The 22,749-nt window shown below is 49.2% G+C and overlaps 1 protein-coding gene across 1 annotated transcript in view; it reads left to right on the top strand.

Annotated features, from left to right (window-relative positions):
- Window positions 1–22,749, top strand: part of SLFNL1 (schlafen like 1) — a 51,238-nt gene that overhangs the window by 19,645 nt on the left and 8,844 nt on the right. Inside the window, exon 3 of the mRNA XM_085646235.1 lies at window positions 6,053–6,700. Within this exon, the coding sequence (XP_085502361.1) occupies window positions 6,053–6,700 (648 nt within the window). The remainder of the gene's footprint in view (window positions 1–6,052; window positions 6,701–22,749) is intronic.

Consider the following 22,749-nt stretch of genomic DNA (forward strand, 5'->3'; position numbering starts at 1 on the left):
TAACGAAATAAAAATAATAGATTGATTTCTTAGCAGCATAGTTAAGTTCTCTAAACACAAGACTAATACCATAAGTGGGCAATTATATTACTACAATGTCATCCACCGAACTAGCCACTATCTGCCTAAACGCAGAATCTGTGAACGAATGGCCCATGCCCAATTAAAAAATGTAGCCATCACAATGGGTATGGGCGGAGAGGAATCGGTACCTAATATTCGTAAAGCCTCTACATGTCTTCTAATACCCATAGCATTACATATGGGCTTTACCCACTTACAACGTGGAGCCACATATAGCGGGCAAAAAAACAGTAGATGAGATACAGATTCTTGTTGGTCCATACACATTGGGCATTTATCATTGGTTGATCCAGCCCACCTAGCGCTAAATAGCTTTGTTGGCAAAGTACCTACCCTAAATTGGAAATAGAGTTTACGATCATACGGTTTCTCAATAAGATCCCAATACTTCTCTAGTGCAGGCCAAGACTTATAGTCTAAAAAACGTCCAGTGAGATAGGAAGAAAGTCCTGTGCAGCAAGCTGATGTGAAAACCATTTCCCAATACCTTTCCTTCAAGATCTTCTTTGAAGGAAAAACAACCGTGGAGGGATCATCCCATAATGCGGTCATATCCAATCTGACTAACAGAGAACAGATCTCCTTAAGCCACTTAATTTTATGGTAGAGATCTGCTTGGATAACATCAGTGAAGCCCTGAGCATAATGTATTAATTCCTCAGTGCACCATATTCTACGCCAAAATAATAAGGGACGAAGCTTGGCCATATCTGCTACTGCTTTCCTTCCCAAGTCCAATAAAGGGGCCTCATAGGGGTACTTTGCGGGACACCATTTATTTTGCGAAGAAATGCATTCTCTGCTATAGTTAGGTGCTTTAGATTTTCAAACCCCCATAACTCAGCTCCATACAGGGCCCAGCTCAATACCTTCATGCCATAGATTTCTAATACGGGGCTGATAGGTTTGGTAAGGGAGGATTTGAATTTAGTTAAAAGAATCCCAGCTTGCTGATTATGATGTTTTAGGACTGCCAGGTCAAGTTGCCTTTTCCAACATATGTTCTTCTGAAGGGTAACACCTAAGTAAGAAAAGGCATTGACCTGTTCTAAGGGAAGTTCATTCATATACACTCTTCCTTTAAAAGATTTATGCTCTTTAAAGGACATAAATTTAGACTTAGCAGCGTTAATTTCCAATCCACGAGTGAGGCAAAATTCCTCAAACCGCTGGAGGGCCCTTTGGAGACCACTCAGTGTTTTAGAGATGATTAGCGTATCATCCGCAAACATGAGGATAGGGATACGAATACCTGCCAACACCGGTGCGTCAGTGGGGGTCTGGGAAAGATAATCTGCAACTCCATTGATGAAGAGCAAGAATAGAGTAGGGGCCAGAACGCATCCCTGGCGTACTCCTCTTTCAACGGGAAAGGTTTCTGTCACATCACCCTGTGACCCCCACCGGACCCGGACAAAGTTATCCTCATGTAAGCGGACAATCAATGTCAACAGCTCTGGGGCCATCCCCATCTCCCGAAGAACTTTCCATAATTTACAACGCGGGACTAAGTCAAAAGCTGACTTTAAATCAACGAATACAGCATATAATGCCCCTTTACCTAAGACCACTGTTCGCCAATATATGGTTATAAAACGGAATATTTGGTCTATCATACTCGTGGAGGGAAGAAACCCTGCCTGCAAAGGGGACAGGATATTATGCTCCTCCACCCAAGCCTGCACCTTACTCAATACTAATCGGCCCATGACCTTCTGCATTGAGTCAATAAGGCTGATGGGTCTATAGTTACCTGCAACAGCCTTATCTCCTTTCTTGTATACAGGTATTATCTCAGCCCCTTTCCTCGAGGGAGGGACCGCTGCTCCATGTGCTATGGCATTAGACAGGATGACGATATACTGGCACCAAATTTTCTTTTCTTTAAAAAAAAATCTGCTGGGATACAATCCATTCCTGGTGCTCTACCCTCTGTAACAGCATCCAATGCTATATCAACTTCCTCTGGGGTAAAGACCACACCAGAATAAAATACGTGAGAAAATATGCTGTTTGACATTTCGTCATGACTACTAGCGTACTGTGTTTGAAATAATCAACCCATCGATTCTGGGCTACGTTATTCTGTGGAGGATCTGGACATCCACCCCTATCCAATTTGAAGATGTCCCAAAATAATTTCGGATTTTTGGCCTCACACGCTTGACTCAGCTCCTGCCATCTACATTGATCCCATTGCCTTTTAGCCTCAGTCTGTGTTTTCCTATAGCAATCCCGTGCCTCTCTTCCTTTGTCAAGGTCCCTTACACTTAATACTTCACCCAACTTAGCCCGGGCTTTTCGGCAGGCCCCATTATACCACCCACAGGGTTTCCTATTCTTTACGCTCTTACCTAATCCTGGTTTGTAGAAATACGTTTTTAACATGGAGAAGAGCTTAACATGGGCTTCGATCATAATCGAATGAAAATCCGGTTGATTGATACTAGCACCCATATCTGCCAGTACATTATTGACTTCTTTAATTATGGCAACCAGGGTATCGGGATGTTTAATGATTTTACTCCATTTAAGATGACGCATATCGTTGATCAAAATTAAATCGGATGTTATTACGCCTTTGTTTGCAATTACCTAACCCCCCGCCTGGAAATTAAATATTGAACAGAGGGGATTATGATCACTTTATAAACGTCCCACTATCCCCATATCCTTTAGACAGTGCCATAATTTTAAATTAATTAGCAAGTAGTCAATACGGTTAGACCTGTAGCCATTGTCATATGTATTAGCACCTTGCCTATCGGAAGGTGTACAACCATTGGCAGCCCTTAATCCTTTCCCCATGCACAGCCTCTTCATTTGTATGGCCACCTCCGTCCATTTTTTTATAGATATTAGCTCAAGTTTGGGGATACCCCATCTAATATCTTCCTCGTCAGTAAGATCCAGATCTTCTTGCCCTAACGGTTCAAAAGTTGTGTTAAAATCCCCTGCTATGAGTGGCAATATGTTACAAGGAAGAGCTTCCAGTATATGATCTAGGGCTGTAATTACTTCTGAACTACGCCCCCCCACTTGACCTCTTGCATAAATGTTATAAACATCGATACTACAACCTGTAGATAAACTTATTCTCACTGCAAGAATATCATTGTTTATGACTGATAGTAAATGAACTTTGTAACTTAGAGCCTGCCGGACCCAGATAACAAGTCCCCCTATTGGTCGACCTTTATCTTTCTTTGTTGCAGGAACCTGAAAATTAAGATAGCCTGTGCGAAAAACCTGGTCCACGGACCATGTCTCTTGAAAGATACAAATATCATATTTGTTGATGAAATTAGACCAGTCGGGCGATGATAATTTGGACCCAAGTCCCGCTATATTCCCTGATAACATTGATATTTTGGAATTGTTAGAAATCTTATCATCAGGACCATTAATCCTACCGGGATAACATTGCTGTCTTGATTCAATTATTGACCCTGGTACTATCTTTATGTTCGATACAGCTACCAAATGGGTTGGAATTACCTCAGGGCTAAATAGATCCTGGACTACTTTCTGGATTCTAGTTTGCATTTTGGGAAGACAGGAGTCGTTTGTCCCAATCTGAGAGTTGACTATGTCAGCAATTATATTTCTCCCCCGAGGTGGATTGCTATCATTTGGTATCTCAGCTTTTACCTTCTACTCAAAATTACGATATGTACCTAAGCGTCAATCGCAATCCTCCAAACCTGACAAGGCATTAAATCTATTATTCAATCTGATTTCCCCTCCTTTACACACAGCTTCTCTTCTACCCTCCAAAGATGTAAACGAAGGGCCCTTATATCCACGTAGGGGACACTTTGATGGAGGAGGTCTACAATAAAAAAACTCTAAAGTAAGTGGAATTATTGGGGAGCTCCTAATTTGAGGAGGGAAAAGGTTAATCAATATTTTTGGGAGAACTCTTGGGTTAGAAAAATTGATAATAACACAGATACCTTCAAACAACTTCTTCTGCGTTCCCACCCACCCCACCCCACTAGCCATAATAATTTCATTAGCCAACTGGTAGCCCCCCTCTTTAGTAATATTCATATTATTAGTCAACCAATGTAAACATTTATCCAATAAATGGCTTGTATGTTCTGTTTGTTTGGCTCTTAACTGGGGAACTTTTGCTAAAACTATAGCCAATGGTGCAGCAGCTGGAACAGGATGAAATGGCATCGGATGAAACTGTGCTCTATGTCTAGTGGAGGTTAATTTTGTTTCCCCCGACTTGCTTCTGACATTTTGAATTCTAACTGCCAAATCTGGGGTACATGGAGGGCCTCTTTCGACACATTCCTGGAGCAGATATTTGTCACGTCAAAATTAGATGCATGGTTATTCAAACCTAATTCAGGAGGAGATGGAACAATGATCTCTGACGAATGATTGTCTGTGTCCCCCTCGTTTCCAGGCAATGGTGGGGATATGTTTGTCACCACAGATGGGTTTTGGGGCTCAGACTCTCCATCTCGTTGACCATCATTATTATAGGCTTTAGCAATAATAAGCCTATGGCGATTCTGGGTTCCCAGTTCAGTCATCCGATTTTCCATAAGCGACAACCTTATTAAAACTGGTGCCATTAGATTATCTATCTTTGTAGCAATAGTTTCCCAAAGAAGATTGTTAGACTGAATTAAGGTGGTAGAAGAATCAATGGACCCCTTAGAACCCGTCAGCTTTTTGGAGGGAACAGGTTGTTTTTTCGCATTTGTTTTAATAACCAAGAGTAGGCCTTGTCTGCTTTGCTTTATTAGAAACCACCATATCTCCTATTCTTGTACAATTGTCCTGTAATATTGGCAGGGAAATGGGATCAACCGAAAAGGAATCCATAGGAAGCACCATCAAGCTATCGTCATGAGGCAAATCTATAAGTGGAACAGATAGAGGAGGGGTTGCTTCTCCTTCAATAAGATCCCTTAGAATACCTGGTGATGTTTCGTGAGAGGGTGAAGAAGGGGCATCAGAGACTTCAAGAACAACTCCCGGTGTTAGGCTCCCAACATCCATGGATAATCGCCTTTCGGTACGCTCAATTTCATCCGAGAGTATGCTCGCTGCTCTAGTCAGATATGAATCCAGAGTGGCCCCCACCCCTCCATTCGCCTTGTCTCTTAAGCCCCGACGTTTAGCCATTGTTGATAATAAATAAAATTTAAAAAGCACGATACCTTGTCTTACTCAGAACGTTGTCGCGTAGGCCCGGCCCAGCCTCTTCCGGGCTCAGACGGGCCCGCCCTTGGCCCGGGCTTTGGCCGCGCGCCGCCCGCGCGCGTCCCGCGTTGCGTGGGCACCTGTCGGTGATGTAGTCGCCTTGAGGCGCGTGCTGCGCGTCAGTCGGTGCGAGGCTGCCGCCGCTCTCCTCGCGGCAGGCTCAACCGGCAAAAGAGCAACTAAACTGCAGGGTTCCATCTAGGCAAGGAGTCCCGCGTTGCGTGGGCGCCTGTCGGTGATGTAGGCGCCTTGAGGCGCGTGCTGCACGTCAGTCAGCGCGACCCCCGTGGCCTCCTGGGGGTTGAAGTCCGAGGTTGCTGCCGCTCTCCTCACGGCAGGCTCAACTGGCAAAACAGCAACTAAACTGCAGGGTTCCGACTAGGCAAGGAGTCCCCTACAAATACATGGATGGCATATTTGGTCTTTGTTGTCTCGACAAATGTTTAACTTATTTAGTAGAACTTCTAAATAAAGTGTGTGTATTGTTTCTGTTTCATGTTATATTGCTTTAAAGTTCTCAGAATCGAAGGCAGTCAAATAACAAGGTATTATATTTCATGGTCTGATTGGGGCCAAAAATTACCATTACTCTTCCTTACCCCAGTCAATACTTTTGAAGAATGATACTTGATATAAGTAACTATTCTCCTAGGATTTTTTGTTTTACTTTTCATCAAACTGTAACTTGCATGGTTGGGTGTTAAACCTTATGTCTTTCATATTTTTCTTATGTTCTGCACAGACATCATCACCCAAACGTAAGTCTGTAAAAAAAAGTAAAATGGGCGAAGAATCACAAAGGTTGTCTGGGAGTGGAACCAACTTCCCTGTGGGGGAATGGACAGACCCGATGTCAGGGATTGTGGCTGGCACAAAGTCAGAAAGTGCTATAGCCAAACAACACATCAAGGGCAAGGAGCACTTCTACTATGGCGCCCTCTTGGGCAGCGAAACAAGGAACGTGGAATTCAAGCGTGGAGGAGGGGAGTACCTGATCATGACCTTCAAGCACCACATACGCAAGTACACCTGCGGCTTCCTCAACAGTGACGGTGGTAGCCTGTTTGTTGGAGTTGAGGACAGTGGTGCTGTCCTAGGGGTGCATTGTAACCACAAGGAAGAGGACCGCCTGCGGCTGCTCGTGGACTCCATTTTAAAAGGATTTAAACCTCCTCTCTTTCCAGACGCCTACTCTTTGACATTCATCCCTGTGATCAAAGCTGAAGACACTGGGCTATTTCTGAAGGTGATCAGGTTAACAGTTCACCGGCCCAAAGAACTAAATGAGCCCCTGCTTTTTGAAACTGACCAAGGAGAAGTCTACCTGCGTAGAGATGGCAGCATTCAAGGACCTTTGTCAGGGAATGCCATACAAGAATGGTGCCGAAAGGTAAGAATTTAAGTTACTTCTTCCTTCCTTTGGTTACCACACTAATATTTCAAAAGAACCACAACATGCACATAAAGGTAAAGTTTCAGGTTACTGTGCCGCCCTGGATGTGTTTGTGTTATGTGAAGGTTGCAGCTTGTATTCTCATTGTGTTGTGCCAGCTTTTTAGTGTTCTGACATTAAATACAATTAGTAATGTCGTTGGCATTGGTATTTGTATGAAAAAAATGTAATATTTGATGGACAAATTGCAATAGCTACTCTTTTTTTAGAAACACTTCCTGTAACTGCCTGCATATTATATTATCTCATTGTGTTACATTCTACAGAAACCATAGTTCCTTAGGAATCATTTAGGAAATAATTCATTTAGCATTGACTGGGATGCAACCGGGTAAGTCCCCACCTACAAAACGGTCCCCCCTTGAATTCTTCCCTGCTGACACTCCCCCGTTTAGACATGTATACCGATGTTTCACAGACCAGACTTCAACCAGCAGACATGACAAGCAGGAAGGTTTCTAGTTCTGTGCTTCCTCTATCGCTCAATCGCTCTTATTACCACCAAGGCCAACATTTTGGCCAAAACACTAACCAGCAGATTATCCAAAGTCATAACCTCCTCCGTACATCAACATCAAAACAATTTTATGTCTAGTTGGAACACACAAGATTGCCTCGGACTTGTACAATTGACTTTGGCCTGCACTTACAAATTCTCTGTACTATTGCATCCATCTTACTGGATTTTGAGAAGTCATTTGACTTTCTAAGCTGAAGTTTTCTCAAGCAGGAAACATGAAATTGAGTTTTAGATGTGTCTCTTATGAGGGGGTCCTACATAAATCCTCACTGGGGCCCAGTGTGAGTGCATGGCACGCCATCCTCACCCTTTCCCATCGAGAGGGTTACCCTTTATTGCTATTATTGGTTGCCCAGGCATTTGAGCCTCTGGTAGAGTGTGTTAGATGGGAGGTGCTGTCACAAGGTTTTTAGTGGGAAGGAGACACTGAAGACCGTGTTTGTTTTTTTGCAGATGATATGCTCTTCCTTCAGTATCCTGAATGGACTGGGAAGAGACTTATGGAAATCCTAGATCTGTATGGTACGGCTTCGGGACTCACGTCAGCTTTAACAAATCTATTACTGTCCTAGTGCAGGGGGACGCCTGGCCACCCATTGCCAATCATTACTCCAAGTCTAAGGATATCATTTAAAGTACTTAGTATATAAACCACAACAAATCCTCAGGCATGTTGGGACCTGAATAAGGCCCTTCATACAGAAAAGATGCAGAGGGACGTGTGCAGATATGGGATACTCTTGCCATTACAATCCTTTGCAGTGGAATGTTATTCAAAATGATCACACTCCCAAAAATGCATCACATACTTCAGAGTTCAAAACATGGCTGTTTACCCAGGCATATGATTAACCGCAAACATGGCTGTTGACCCGGACATCTGATTAACTGTCCAGGACTCTTATCACTCCTATAGACAGCGCCAAGAAACCAACTGGTGTACATGCGCTTTATAAATAATTTTAACATAATTTATCAGAGTAACCTGTGCGGCATACCATAGGACTTTTGAAACTCCGTTACATGCCATACATCCCACAATGTCAAAACATTCTAGCACCTTGCAGTAAAACCCTTTTCTCTGAAAAATCTTGAGCTTACGCTATGAAAAGCTCAAAAAGTGGCAAAACCTGGAATCATAACTACCATGGTGACATTTTTGCTGGGGCGTACTTTTATGCCTTTTCCTACTCTTGCATCATACATGGGATCTTAGAAACTTTACTGCAGGTTGACATCCTTCAAAGAGGCACGGCTGCTGATAGCCAAGGTCTGGACAGTACTCCATGTGCTTGGATACCTTGTTTTTATATTAAAAATAATTACGTTCTTTTTTTTTTTTTTTTTAAACTTATTTTTATTGCCATTTTCACATTTCTTATATTGTACATCATACATATTCGTCAAGTGGTCGTATCCGATCATGCATCCTGTAAGGTTACTCAACAATTGTATTGCTTGATGATTCGTTACCAAGAGGCCTAAACAGTGTATACAATCATCGTGACGTTCACAGCCTACAATCTCGGGTTCCATATATGGCAAAGGAACTGGGGGTCAACAATGGTGTAAACTAGGGGATGAATATGGAAGAATATATCCAATTGCACTAGGGGGGGAATGCAGCGTCGTGATGGTGAGGTACCTCTAATACCATGTGTGCCTATCTTGGTCGTTGCGACCCAAAATCGTAACAGTGCGCCTGGAGTTAGGGTCTGTCAAGGTTTTGCACGGCTGGGGGCCTACGGGTTCAGGTGGGCAGAGCCTGTGATTGTGTATTCCGGATTAGTTGTGTAGATGCGTCGTCTGGCGGGTCCGCCCCCGGGGAGAGCTGCCTAAATTGGTACAGTAACATAGCCCATTCCATTGATATAGGGTGCTTGCGGGTCCCTTTCACCTCCTCCTCCCGTAATGTCTCCTCCTCCGCCGCCGCCCATTTGAGTGTAGCTCCCACCCACGCCGCCACCGGAGGGCCGATGGGGGAACGCCAATGCATGGCTATGCTGCGTTTGGCCAAGAGCACCGCTAAGGAGAGGAAGCGAGTCTGCACCTTGTGTTGCTTACTGATGCGGAAGATGCCTATGGCGCTGGCCTCCCAAGTGTTCATGCAGGTTAGCCCAGTGAGGGTGCCCAAAGCGGTGTGAATGTGATGCCAGAAGATTTGAATGACGGAGCAGCTCCAGAACATATGTCGAAAGTCTGCGTTTTGTTCTTGACATCTGGGGCATAGGAACTGAGTGTCAGGGTAGAATCGTTGGAGGCGTGCAGGTGTGAGATAGGCCCTGTGTAGGATATAATATTGGATGTTTTTAAATCGTGCGTTTCTGGAGACTTTCTTCGGGTATCTCAAAGCCTTCACCCACTCCCCGTCATGAAGCACCCGCCCGATTTCTGCCTCCCAGGTGGCCCGGAGGGTCGCCAATGGTTTATTAGTTAATTCCCGTATGGCTTTGTAAAGCCATGTAGTTAAATGGCGTCCTGCTCCCATGTGTAGGATCGTGTGGAGCACTGGGTGTGGGAGCGGTTCCCCGTTACTTAGGTCCTGATGTGGTCGGTAGCTGTCTAGGAGTTGGCGGTGGAGCATAAACTGCCCTGGGGGAAGCCCGTATTCCTCCACCAAACTAAGGAACGGTCTTAGTTGCCCGTCTTCGAAAAGGGACGCTGCCTCTGTTAAGTCACATCCCGTCCATGTGCGAAGCGCGCTATTCGTGTAGTAGTGTTCCCGATTGGGCCATCCCACTAGAGTGAGTAAAGGGGAGTACAATGGGGTCCCCGGGGACATGCGGTGTATCCGCAGCATACACTTACGTGCGACCAGCACCTGTAAGGGGTACGTGGGCTTTGGGCGTGTGCCAGGGAGGAGCAAGCGACGGATCTCCGGAACTGATACCCGTCCCGCGATGGTATGCGTTTCCACAGTGTACCTGTCTGCTGTCCAATGAGACAGCCATTGCAATTGTGCTGCTAAGAAGTAGGCTTCGAAGGATGGGGCTCCCAAGCCACCCTGCGTGGTGGGCAGTTGTAGTTTTGTCAGGGCTATTCTGTGTCTGTTAGACCCCCAGATGAGCGCACTAAGAAGGGAGTCTAGGTCCCGGAAAAAGGTCCTGGGCGGGATTACGGGGAGGTTGGTAAAAAAGTACAGCAATCTCGGAACCATAATCATTTTGGCCAATGCCACTCTCCCAATGGGAGCCAATGGGAGGCTCTTCCAAAAGCCGATCGAAGCCCTAATGCTCGCTAAAGCCCTGCAATGATTACCCTCGAACATATCTGCGGTGGAATGGTAGAGACGAATACCCAGGTACCGGGGCGCCTCCGCGCTCCAGGGTACTCGCTGGGTTCCCATGTGAACCACCTGTGGAGGTAGTCCCGGGTGCAGCGGATAAATTGCGGATTTATCCCAATTTACTCGTAGTCCTGAGGCCATGGTAAATTCCTGCAAGGTTTCCCAGAGGGGTGTCAGATCATCCGCAATGTCCCGTAGATAGATCAGTAGGTCATCTGCGTACAAGGAAACACTATGCACCATGTCCGCTATCGGGATGCCCCAGCTCTCACCTTCCCTCCGGAGCCGCACAGCCAGGGGCTCCACCGCCAGGGCAAAGAGCAGAGGGGACAGCGGGCAGCCCTGTCGCGTGCCTCTCTGAACCGCGAACTCCGTCGATATGCATCGGCCTAGGCGCACCCGCGAAGTCAGTCCGGTGTACAATAAGCGCGTGTAGGCGAGGAGGGTGGGCCCTATGCCTACTCGCTGCAGCACCGAGAACAGAAACTGCCATGCGAGGGAATCGAAGGCCTTCTCAAGGTCTAAGATGAGACAGGCCGCTCGAGGGTATATCCCCTGTACCTGATCCTGAATGTGGAAGACTCGCCGTATGTTCTGGGACGTACATCTGCCAGGTATAAATCCGCACTGGTCCGGGTGAACCAGAGAGCGTATAATTTGGACATATCTATCCGCTAAGGTCTTCCCGAAGAGTTTACAATCGGCAGACAATAGCGATATCGGACGGTAGGAGGCCATTAGTTGTGGGTCCCTATGTGGTTTCAGGAATGTCACGATTACGGATTCTCGCATGGATTTCGGCAGTTCTCCTTTCTTCAGCGCCGCCGTAAACACCTCCACTAACCGAGGGACCAGGTGCACTGAAAATGTTGTGTAATATTCTAGAGGGAACCCATCCAGCCCCGGAGCTTTATTGCGGGCCAGGGCACGCAGGGCCCGCGTCACATCCACCGAAACTAGTATGGTATCTAGGGCCTCTTGCTCTGTTCTCGTGATTGTTGGGAGCGGTAAAGGATCTAGAAAGCGATCCACTACTTCCTGCGGGGTAGAGGTGGGGTCACTATATGTCTCGGCATAGTAGTCGCGGAAGGCCCCCAGAATCTCCGCCTGGGAGTGCACTAACACCCCCCTAGGGTCCAGTATCTCGGTAATGGGCTTGACTTCCGTGTCTTGCCTGGCTAACCACGCCAGTAGCGTGCCCGTCTTGTCCCTCTCTTTATGCATCCGGGTAGCATATGATCGGAAGTTGCACCTTCGCAGATCCGTGGAGGCCGAGTGATAGGCTGTTTTGGCTTCTGCTATACGCCGCGTTTCCTCTTCGGACGTAGCATCCCGCTTGGTGAGGGTCGCCAGGCGGTGTTCCGCGGTGGTGAGGGCTTGTTCCAACACGCGTCGAACACCCGCTATTTGCCGCAGGCATTCTCCCCGGGCCACCACTTTAAACGCATCCCATTCCACCAACCTAGAGGACGCCGTCCCCGAGTTGCGCGTGAAATAGTCTTGGATGCTACCCTCCTGATCGTGACGAAAGATCTGGTCCGATAGGCAGTCCCGTGGCAAACGCCACATGGGGACCGGTGGGTGTGGGGGCTGCCAGCGTATCTGGAGAATGTGGGCATCATGATCGGATATAATCCTGCCCAGGTAGTCTGTGTGGGTGATCCGGGGTAGGATAGTCGCCGTAAATAAGAAGCGGTCAAGGCGGACGCGCAAGTTGTGCGGGATGGAATGAAAGGAATACAAGCGGACCTGGGGGTGGCGCAGCCGCCAAGCATCAGTTAGCGACCAGTGTGAAATCCATGCCCGGAATCTAGTGGTTTGCTTATGTGCCGGGGAGTGCAGTGGAGGTGGGTGCGATCGGTCAAGGTGCAGGTCTAGTGAGCAATTATAGTCTCCTCCCAGAACCCAGGGTATGGAAGCAAATGGGGCAAGGACCCCTGTGAGATGGTCCCAGAACTTGTCTTGGTCAACATTAGGGGCGTAAATGCTACCGAGAAGTACTACCTGTCCGTCTAAAAGACCCTCCAGTAGTGCATATCTACCTTCTTTGTCGATTACCCTCCGAAGCTCCCGGAAGGGGGTCCCCGGTCGCACCCAGATCAGCGCCCCGCGCGCATACGCAGAGTAGGTTGTGGCACACAGGAGACCCCGCCATTTCAACTGCAGTTTCCCGACCTCTTTTGCAATGAGGTGTGTCTCTTGCAAAAAGACTATCGGGGTATTGTGACGTTTTGCATAGGAATACACCGCATATCGTTTGCGCGGAGTGTGCAGCCCCCTAACATTCAGGGTAAGGAGGGTGACATCAGTGTGTGGTGTGTGATGCGTCATGGTCTGTGTCTGTTCGCCTAGCGCAGGGACTACGCCTATTGAGGTGCGTATACCTCGGTCGCTCCGGGTGGTAAAGAGTGTCTGCGCCCCCCGACGCCGCATAAGCATATGTGGGAGATGGTTGGATCTGTTTCATTCCATGTGAGGGGTGGGAAAGGTGTGTAACTGGGGTATACAACTGAACCAAAGGGGTCGAGGAACATCCCCAATACCTGGGACCCATCGTCAAGGACGGTGCGTCCAAACCTGTTCACCCACTTAAGGGGAAATACGACAATATATGAAGGGGGGCGGCGGTGCATGCGTGCTGGGCCAGAAACGAATCGGGCCAGTAGTAGGAGAAAAGGACGTTGCACCTGCTACAGCAGGCTACGATAGAAGGGCCAAAGTGCAATAGGTGGGGAAGAAAGTACATTTGTCGCAATGGTAAATACAAGAGTCCCCTTTTCATGTCGCATGGGAGCCAGATTGTCCATCTAGAATGAGGTCCGCCGTCTGCGGAGTGACCATGGGGGGTGTCACGGAGTTCTCCCCCGTCCCATCACTGTCATTCTCCTCCTCCGAGGTAAAGATATGCGGCGGCCGATCAATGTCATCCGGTAGAGGAGACGCCTGCAGGTCGATCACTGCTTGCAAGGCCTCCCTTCGTTCTTTCACGATTTGCTCAAGGTCAGGAGAGTCTTGGGTGCGGGCAGGTGCCCTGCCACTCGCGCCTGCGCGTGGGCGTCGATGCGACCGCCTTCCGGATCGTGGAGGCTTAGGATGCGGGTCTCTTGTGATCTCCGCCCTGGATTGTCGTGCACAGTGCTGGTCTGCCCAATCTTGAGCTTCCGTGACGTTCGTGAAGAACACAGTAGAGTCAGCGTAGACCACCCTGAGACGGGCTGGGAAAAGCAAGGAGTAGTGGATATTGTTCTCGCGCAGACGTCTCTTTACATTCAGAAAGGAGGCACGTTGTTGTTGAACTGCTCGTGCATAGTCGGGGAACACCATAACACGTTGGTTGTCGACTCGCAGGGTGCCCGCCACTCGTGCCGCACGTAGCACCGCATCCCTGTCACGGAAGTGGAGGAATTTCGCTAGCAGCGGCCTCGGGGGCGCCCCTGGGGGCGGTCGGCAGGCCGGGACCCTGTGGGCTCGTTCCAGAGAAAAGAATGCGGAGCGGTCCTTATCCGGGGTGAAGGATTTCACCCAGGTCTCTACGTATTGCAGGGGGTCCGTGCCTTCGATTCCTTCGGGTAGCCCTATTACGCGAATGTTGCAGCGTCGTGAGCGCCCTTCTAAATCGTCCGCCCGCTCCTCCATGATGGTTAGGCGATGCAGCACCTCCTGGAGCGTCTGCTGGTGTTTATCAAGCGTTGGCTGTACTTCTTCCATCTTCTTCTCTCCGTCCTTCACTCTATCCACCAGTTTCCGATGGTCGTCCCGGATAAGGCTAATGTCCGTCGCTAGTGTCCCGAGTCGCTCCTCCATGGAGACCCTGGAGTGTTCTATGGCGGCCAGAACCTGGTCCAGCTTGACAGATACCGAGGAGTCGGGCGGCGACTCCGTCGCGCCCACCCATGTCCGGGCTCTAGGCATCTTTTCCGGGGCCGTCTCGGGGACCGCCGTCTGTTGGGTCCCCCGGGGCTTCCCCATGGTTGCGGGCGAGGTGCGTCCGCTGGGGGGCACCGATTCCCTCTCCCCCCACGGAGGCAGGGGGGTCGTCTCGTCTCCTGTTTCGCTCAGTCCAATGGTTTATGTCCCCGCCGGGGCCCCCCACACTCCGCCACCGGCCTCCGCAGCTCCACTGGATCCTCCGTTATTCCGCTCCTGTCTGTGCGCTATGAGGAGGCCGCCGTCCGGCGTTCTCAGGGATCGTTTATGCACAGCATGTGAGAGGCGCCGTCCCAACTCGTGTCTTCCCTCAACGCGGGCCCTCGCAAGGTACTCCACCGCTCGGCGCTCCTCGGTAGGTTCCCAGGCTGGCCACCCCTATCGGCGATGTTCAAGGTCTGGGTGCCGTCCGGGTTCGTGTCGCCCCGCAGGGCGGGGTATCCCGGGTAGGGTCCGGGAGGGATGTAGGCCGCTCCTCCACAACACTGGCGCCCTCCGCTCCAGGCCTCAATGAGGTGCCGTCCCGTCGGGCGCCATCTTAGGGTCAGGCGCCCCGATCCCGTTTCCAGACCCACCAGGGCTCCCCTCCGCAGCACCGCACTCACCGCGGGCGTCGCAGTCTCCAGGCGCCTCCAGGGAAAGCGCCGGGTCTCATCTGGTGCGCCTCGTCCCTCTAGCTGCGGGGCCGATCGTTGCGTGAGACTCGGGCCGCTGGTGTCATGGCCGCTCTCCTTCTTCGCGCCCGGGCAGGGAAGGGGACGCCCACACTTGCAGCCCGTCTCCGGGGCTTCACCAGCCCACCGTGGTATGCAGGTATCAGTTGTGGCTCCACGGGGGTCACAGGGTAGGTGTGTCGACTGTGCCCGCCGTCCAGTGGTCCACCGGTCCCTCTATCGCGGGCTTCAGGGTCCGCTCGCCGCCATCTTGCGCTCCCGGGTCCCGGTCCGGAGCTGTTCGTCGCCGCTACTCCGTTTCCCCCTCTCAGCGGTGCACCACAACGGAGCAGCGGGTGCCTGAGACCCTCCACTGCCCAGCGGTAAGTTTGCCGAGGGGGTGCAACGTCAGGAAGTGGCCACTTGTCCGGCCCGATCGCGGAGCCCTAGCAAGATGCAGCCGCCATGATAGCCGGCTTGGCCACGCCCCTAAAAATAATTACGTTCTTTTTATTTAATTCTATACATCGCTTTTAATCATTTTTAATACATAATAACATTTTCTTTTTTTTACTTTAGTTTAAATCTTTTTTCTTAATTTAAACTTCATAAAAATAACTTTATTTAAACTTAGTATGTTCAAAATAATGCTGAAACATTTTTATATTATTCTGAATTTAAAATAAATATTTCAAATTTAGATTATTATTTAGCATACAAATATCGCCCAGATTGAGGAGGTCTCTACCAAGTGTGTGGAACATCAAATAGGGCTGTAAAGCCACTACTGTTAGTAACTTTACAGTTAAATTGGACATTTTTACTGACTCTACACTTTATTTTAGGGGTGAGGATATGTACGTCTTCACTTCTGAGTAACTTTACACTCGGAAATGGTGAATAGCCAAAAGTAGTAAAGTTACTCAAAAGTGTAAGTGTACTTGTAGTAATTGTACACGTGTAGATTTACCTTGGTGAATAGGCCTCCTAACCTGGAAGTACCATATCTGTTTTACAGCTCTTGTTTGAGAGTTCGGTCCACATAAGAATAGCAAAAGCTTTCGAGGCTTGATCACATGTGACATTTGATTTTAAGCAAATTGTCCCATTTGTGCACGCTACAACTGACTTATTAAAATATTGACTAGGCCAATCATTCAGCAGAAACAGCTTTCATGCTTCAGGGAAAAGCACATACAATCAGGAAGTGTTTGATAGGACAAAACGGTATCATGGTAAAAAACGTCAACTATTCAGGACAACTGAAGGAGGAGAAGTGACCCAGATCATCCAGATTCACAAAGGTTTATCACCGGGTTAGCGTTACTTTTGCAACGCTAAACCAATGCTAAACCTTTTTTGGGATTCACATACTTTTTGTGTGGAAAAGTTACGCAAAGCAGCGCAAAACCTTGCTTTGCATTACTTTGCATCCAGGGGGCATTACTTGGGTGGTACATGGGTGTACTCGTCCTACCAACCATGCTTTTTGATGCTAAACCCAATTCTCAAACATCAGTAGAAAGGGGTTAGCACTAAATATTAACGATGATGCAGAAAAGCAGACGTTAAATGGAGAAATGTTTTCCTTTCTCCGTGCTTTGCTGACTTTGCATGCATGCTGCAATGTACAGCACACATACAAAGTAGGAAAAGCTTTAAACTTATCTAGAAGTAGATTTTGTACAGGAAGTGTACCCTTCCTGCACAAAACCTATGCCAGACTCACGCACACACCCTACTGCTATGGCGCAAGAAGTGTGTGTGTGGCGGCTGGCAGCTGAAATCAGCACTGGCGCTAGGGATAAGGGAGGAGAGAGCCATTTATATGTGAATCTGGTGCTCTTCTGCTCCCTCCCTGTCACACAACCCAGAGCAGCATCTCTGGGTGCTGCGCTGCATTGCCCGACACCTACGAGAATCTTGGCTTTGGGGGTCTATTTACTAAGATTTAATGCCGTGTTTGCATCACAAAAGTGATGAAAAATGACGCGAAATCTTTTTTTACAAATTCACTTTCCAGCGCGAAACTGGTTTAGCGCTGGAAAACACTTAAAGTAGCGCAAAGCAGCAGATAGCGCTGCTTTGCATTACTTAGCGCCAAGGGGGCTTACTATAGGTGGTGCATGGGCTTTCCCATGTAATCATCCAAGCTTTCTGACGCTGAACCCTATTTACTTAAAAAAGACCGGGTTTAGCGTGAGAAAATAGCGTCCATTCCAAATAGGTGTTATGAGGGAGAAATACTTTTATTTTTCCTTTCTTTTCTAACTTTGTATGTCTGCTGCACTGTACAGCACACATACAAAGCGGGAAAAGGTTTCAAGTTAGTCTACGCATGGTATTTGGTACTGGAAGACTTCCCTTCCAGTACAAAACCTATGCTAGACTGACAAAGACACCCTTGCACCATAGTGCAAAGGTGTGTCTGCAGCGCACTGCAGCATACTTCTGCGCAGGCACTAAGGAGATGGGAGGAGAGGGCCATATTTCTGTAAATATGGAGCTCTGCTGCTCTCTCCTTCTCATACAGCGCAGCATGTGTGGCTGCTGCACTGTGCTGCACGAAAAACTGGCAAATCTTCGCCTAAGAATACTCCTCCTATCCAGACATTTTTGCTTCACTGCTTTCACCCAGTTAACTGTGGTGAGAATTGAGCAGGCTAACTGTGCAAAATTCGAGGTTGGGTTTCTTAGAGAGAGGGAAAAGACATAGAATTAGTGAGTATCAGCTGTTCTTAGTGGTGCCAGACTGTTCAGTGTAATAGATCTATTGTCTGCTTACCACCAAATAAAAGTCCATGACAATTCAAGACATCTACCCTCTATTGTGACGCCTCTGGGAACTTTCAAGTGTATCAGAGTTGCCTTCAGGATGGCTACTGAAGCTGCTTGCTTCCAAATGGCCATGAAGATTGTTTTGATTGATATTCCTCATTCCTCAGCTGATAATTTTTCAGGATCATATTTTGGTTTTCTGTAAAGATGAGGTGGAAAATTACAACATTTTGAGACAAGTCATAAGAAGACTGGTTCAAAATGGACTAACTGGGGGTGTGGCTAGCCAACACCCAAGATAGCCACACTGGGATAGAGCCCTGGTCGGCCGCCGACTAATTCTCCCCTCACATCCGTCACACACATTCGTTTGCCCGCAAATTCCCTGGCTACTGAGGCGGCTTGAGTCAAGGATCAGTCCGATCCGCCGCAGAGACAAATCGGACCCCGATTGCCGGAGCTGGAGCCCTTTGATGATCTCAGCCGCGGGGCGCACGCAGACACCGTGACACCGTGATGCCTTCCCTGTAGCCGGTGGGCGCGTCGGAGACGACCGGCCTAAAGGAGGTGCTTGCCGAGAACGGACCTCGCGGCCGGTAGCTGCCGCTTCTACATCACACCGTCCAGGCTCGGGGACTGGTGTGGACCCCCACAGACTATCGGTGAGTCACAAAGGCCCGAGGTGCTCAGATCACCGCGCCCTGGACACATACGGCGCACTGGAGTCCACGGCACTTCTTGACCGGCTCTCGAACTGACTGTGGGCAGAGATACCTATCGCTATACACCCCGCGAAGCCTAAGGAACAGTGTTGGGGCCCATGAACGTTACGGGACTGTCCAAGACGTTTTTGGCTCCTCTTCTTACCCCCCCCCCCCCCCAACCTGGTGGCCTGACTCTGCTGGGAGCGGGGGGCTCCCTCTTGGTGAAGACGATGGGGGCTGTCTTCCTGCCTATCTTGCGCGCCAGAGCTGTGGCGCCATCACCCCTTTGAGGGAGACCTTCAGTGCCCGGGCTGCGCCTGCCTGTGATCCAGCTGCCGCCATTTTGGGCCGCGCATTGCTCCTTGCCGAAGAGGCACTGGCCCAACTGACGTGCCCACGCCTGTCCACTACCTTGTTCACCCGACACCTGACGCTCCTCCTACCCGCCATCTCCCGACGCAATGGCCACAGCTAGGGGCCCCAAGCCATCCACTATGCATAAACTGTCCAAATGTGGCCATTCCAAGCCTGAGGAAACAGAGGGGAAGCAGAAGGGTACATCTAATGATGGAGGCCCGACTTTGGCGGACATAATGGAAGCGGTCCAGGGGGTCCGCAAGGCATTGAAACTCAAAATTGACACCGTCTCTAATGATGTCAACCTGATGCGCGCTGACTTGAAGACTATGGGGGAGCGAGTCAAGGCAAACGAGGGCTCTATTGGCATGCTTACGACCTCCATAACATGGCTGGATTCGGTAGTCAAGCAACTGCCGGCCCAAACAATCGATCTTGAGGCACGACTAGAAAATTACAAAGAGTGCAAGACGAAACAACGTGCGTATCCTGGGGGTTCCCGAGCGAACGGAGGGGCAGGCCACCGACCTGTTCGTCGAGGACTTGATCCAAAATCATTTGCAGCCTTGGTCTCTCTCCAACTACTTCTCCGTCGAACGTGCCCACAGAGTGCCTGGAGGCCCTCCAAAGCCAGACGCTCCACCTCATCCCATTCTGGTGCAGATCTTCAATTTTCATGACCGAGATATTATCCTCCAGGCTGTGAGGAGTGGACCTACCTTGAAATTCGAGAACTCAAGCGACACTTTTTTTCTGGACTTTACCTACAAATTGCAGCAGAGGCCCCGCTCATTCCTGGAAGTAAAGCGTGCTCTCAGGGCACACAATCTGAAATACGCCATGCTCTTCCCAGCAAAGTTACGTGTGCAATCGGACGGCAAGTCGCTCTTCTTCCAGTCCCCGGAGAAGGCCTGGGACTGGCTGGATGGGTGGCGTTCTTCCACAGACCGGGACGGCGCTTCCCGGGATCAACTTCACAACTCCGACCGTCCTAGAGGAAGAATTGGCTGAGCTCCTGCGGTACAGGTACTGACGGGCTTAACACGAACTGGGGTTCACGCCTTGTGTTTGGTGACTTGCCATAATATTGACTACGATACCCCTGTCCACACTCCTTAGTTTTGGTGGATGAGAAACATTTGCCAGCCGACTATTGGTTAACACTTCTGTATTCTCCCACTATCGACCACTCTGAGACAATTGTTACGGTTTAATTGTGGCCTGGTTTATTGGGGGGAAGAGGATGGGCGGATATATCGCCCAGAGCGATTGGGGTTACACACTTCCGGTTTGGGGTAACAAGATCGTTTAGGCTTCATTTTGGGCAACTGCGATGCTTTGTTGGGGGGAAGAGGATTGCATTGTGGGTTACATTGGTGGTGTAGCGTTCCCCTCTACTTTTTTTAGTTATGGGTATTTACGCGCTCTGAAAATTGGGGTGGTGGGGAGTTCTGAGTCCATGTTGCAGGGAGGCAGGGGGGGGGGGGGGTTCCAAGGTGTTTTATTAAGGTTTTATTTCGACTTTTGTTTTAATTTTCTGAGAAATCCATCTATGATGATCATGCACACTTGTAGGGTGGTTACTGGCATACATGCCGACTTCATCTGTATATTTCAGTTATGTATCCCACTGCGCACTATTATTTCCTGGGCCCGGTGGGAGACGGGGCTCCTGTTCTCCGATCCCAATGAGTGATACTCCTATAGTCTCTACCTTCTTGGGCCGACTCAAAATAATCTCCTGGAATGTGAACGGCTTAGGCGACCAGATAAAAAGGGGGCTAGTCTTGCAATATCTGAAACACCATACCCCTGACCTCGTACTTCTGCAAGAAACACACATTCTCGGCAATACATACAATGCATTGGATCGATGGGGCTATAAACTACTTGCGCACGCGGGTTACACTAGGGAGTCCAGAGGGGTAGGCATTCTTGCACGCTCCTCCCTTCCTTTCTAGGTCAACACAATTACACGCTACCCCGCTGGGCGGTTTGTTACGGTATCTGGAGGATGGGAGGGCCGCTCTCTCAATGTGACTTCATTATACATACCCCCCAAACTCCACTCCTCCACCCTGACTACTTTAGGCCCTCTTATGCTGAACTTACCAGAGGGAGACATCTTACTAGGGGGAGACTGCAACGCCGCCTGGCTGGGGACTTGGATCGATTACCGCCCCAACAGAATGAACCACAGGGAAAATTCCGGTCAGACTTTTTAATGGCCCTGGGACTAGTTGACGCGTGGCGCACACATCACCCGTCAGATTGGCAGTACACCTTCCTTTCCAGGGTTCATTGGAGCATGTCACGTATTGACTATCTTTTCTGCCAAGCCTCACAGCTTTCTATGTTTAGTGACATAACCTTTTTCCCAGGGGCATATCCGACCACTCTACTATCCTGTCTCATTAGGGTGGTGTTCCTTCCCACTCTCGTCGGGAGATGGCCCTCAACCCATGGTACCTCCGAGTCCCTGAGATACGAGATAAACTGATAAAGGCCATGTCGGATTATTTTGCAGACAATGAGGGCTCCGTCACCTCGGATGTAACGTTATGGGAGGCGTATAAGATGGTGATTCGGGGGCGTGGGGTGGCGGCAGTGGCCGGCCATCGAAAGGAGAAACGTAAGCGTTTAGAAGATATAGAACTAGAGGTGGCCGATCTTGAATGCGACCTAATCGCATCCACTTCCCCGGACACTTCCCACAAGCTTGCAGTGAAGCAGAAAGAATATCATGATATCGACAGGAAAGCGGCCCAGGCGCAGCACTACCGCTCTACTCAATATCGGGTATATGAAATAGGAGATAAGGCCAGTAAATTGTTGGCGTGGCTGGATAAGCGGGAATACGCCAACGGGTAGGTGGCTGAAATTGTGGCCCCTAGCGAAGAGAGACAAAGCGACCGGGATGGAATTGCAGAGATATTTGTGAATCATTTTGAACGCCTCTATGGCCCTACGTCCACTTCCATGCAGGAAGAAGCAGCCGACCTGCTTTCTACCCTCCCCCTGCTAAGGTTAGACCCTCAAGATGTTACAGCCCTTGACACTCCATTTGATCCTGAGGAAGTATCTAAGGCGATTGGTGCATTGCGCTCTGGGAAGGTCATGGGTCCTAGTGGCCTCCCAATCGAGCTCTATAAAGCAGTCTCCTCGGTGCTGGCCCCATACCTAGTGTGAATGTATGATGAAAGTGCAGAACATGGGATTTTGCCTGAGACAGCACTTAGCTAACATCGTGGTCATACACAAGCAAGGGAAGCCCCTGGACCAGTGCGGCTCACATCGACCGATTTCCCTCCTCGACCCAGAGGTCAAGATCCTAGCTAAACTTCTGGCCCTTTGCCTGTCGCCCCATCTCCATAAATTCATACACCTGGACCAATCCGGTTTTATACCGACAAAAAATACGGCGCTCAACCTCCGTCGCCTCTTCCGAGTATAGGGCAGAGCCTCCACCATACAAGAAGATGCAGTAATTGTGTCATTAGACGCCAAAGTGGCGTTCGACATGATGGAATGGCCTTTTTTATTTGCCTCTCTGGAAAGATACGGCTTTGGTCCACGTTTTAAGTCCTGGGTGCGTCTCTTATACGCCAAACCCTTGGCCCGCGTTTCAGTCAATGGTGGCAGATCGGCAATTTTTGAGCTGGGGAAGGGCACAAGACAGGGCTGCCCCCTGTCACCGCTGTTATTCGCTCTGGCTCTAGAACCCTTGGCGGTATGGATCAGAGGTGACCCATCTATCCGTG

This window comes from Triturus cristatus, chromosome 3_1 (assembly GCF_964204655.1).
Source record: "Triturus cristatus chromosome 3_1, aTriCri1.1, whole genome shotgun sequence".
Taxonomy (NCBI): domain Eukaryota; kingdom Metazoa; phylum Chordata; class Amphibia; order Caudata; family Salamandridae; genus Triturus; species Triturus cristatus.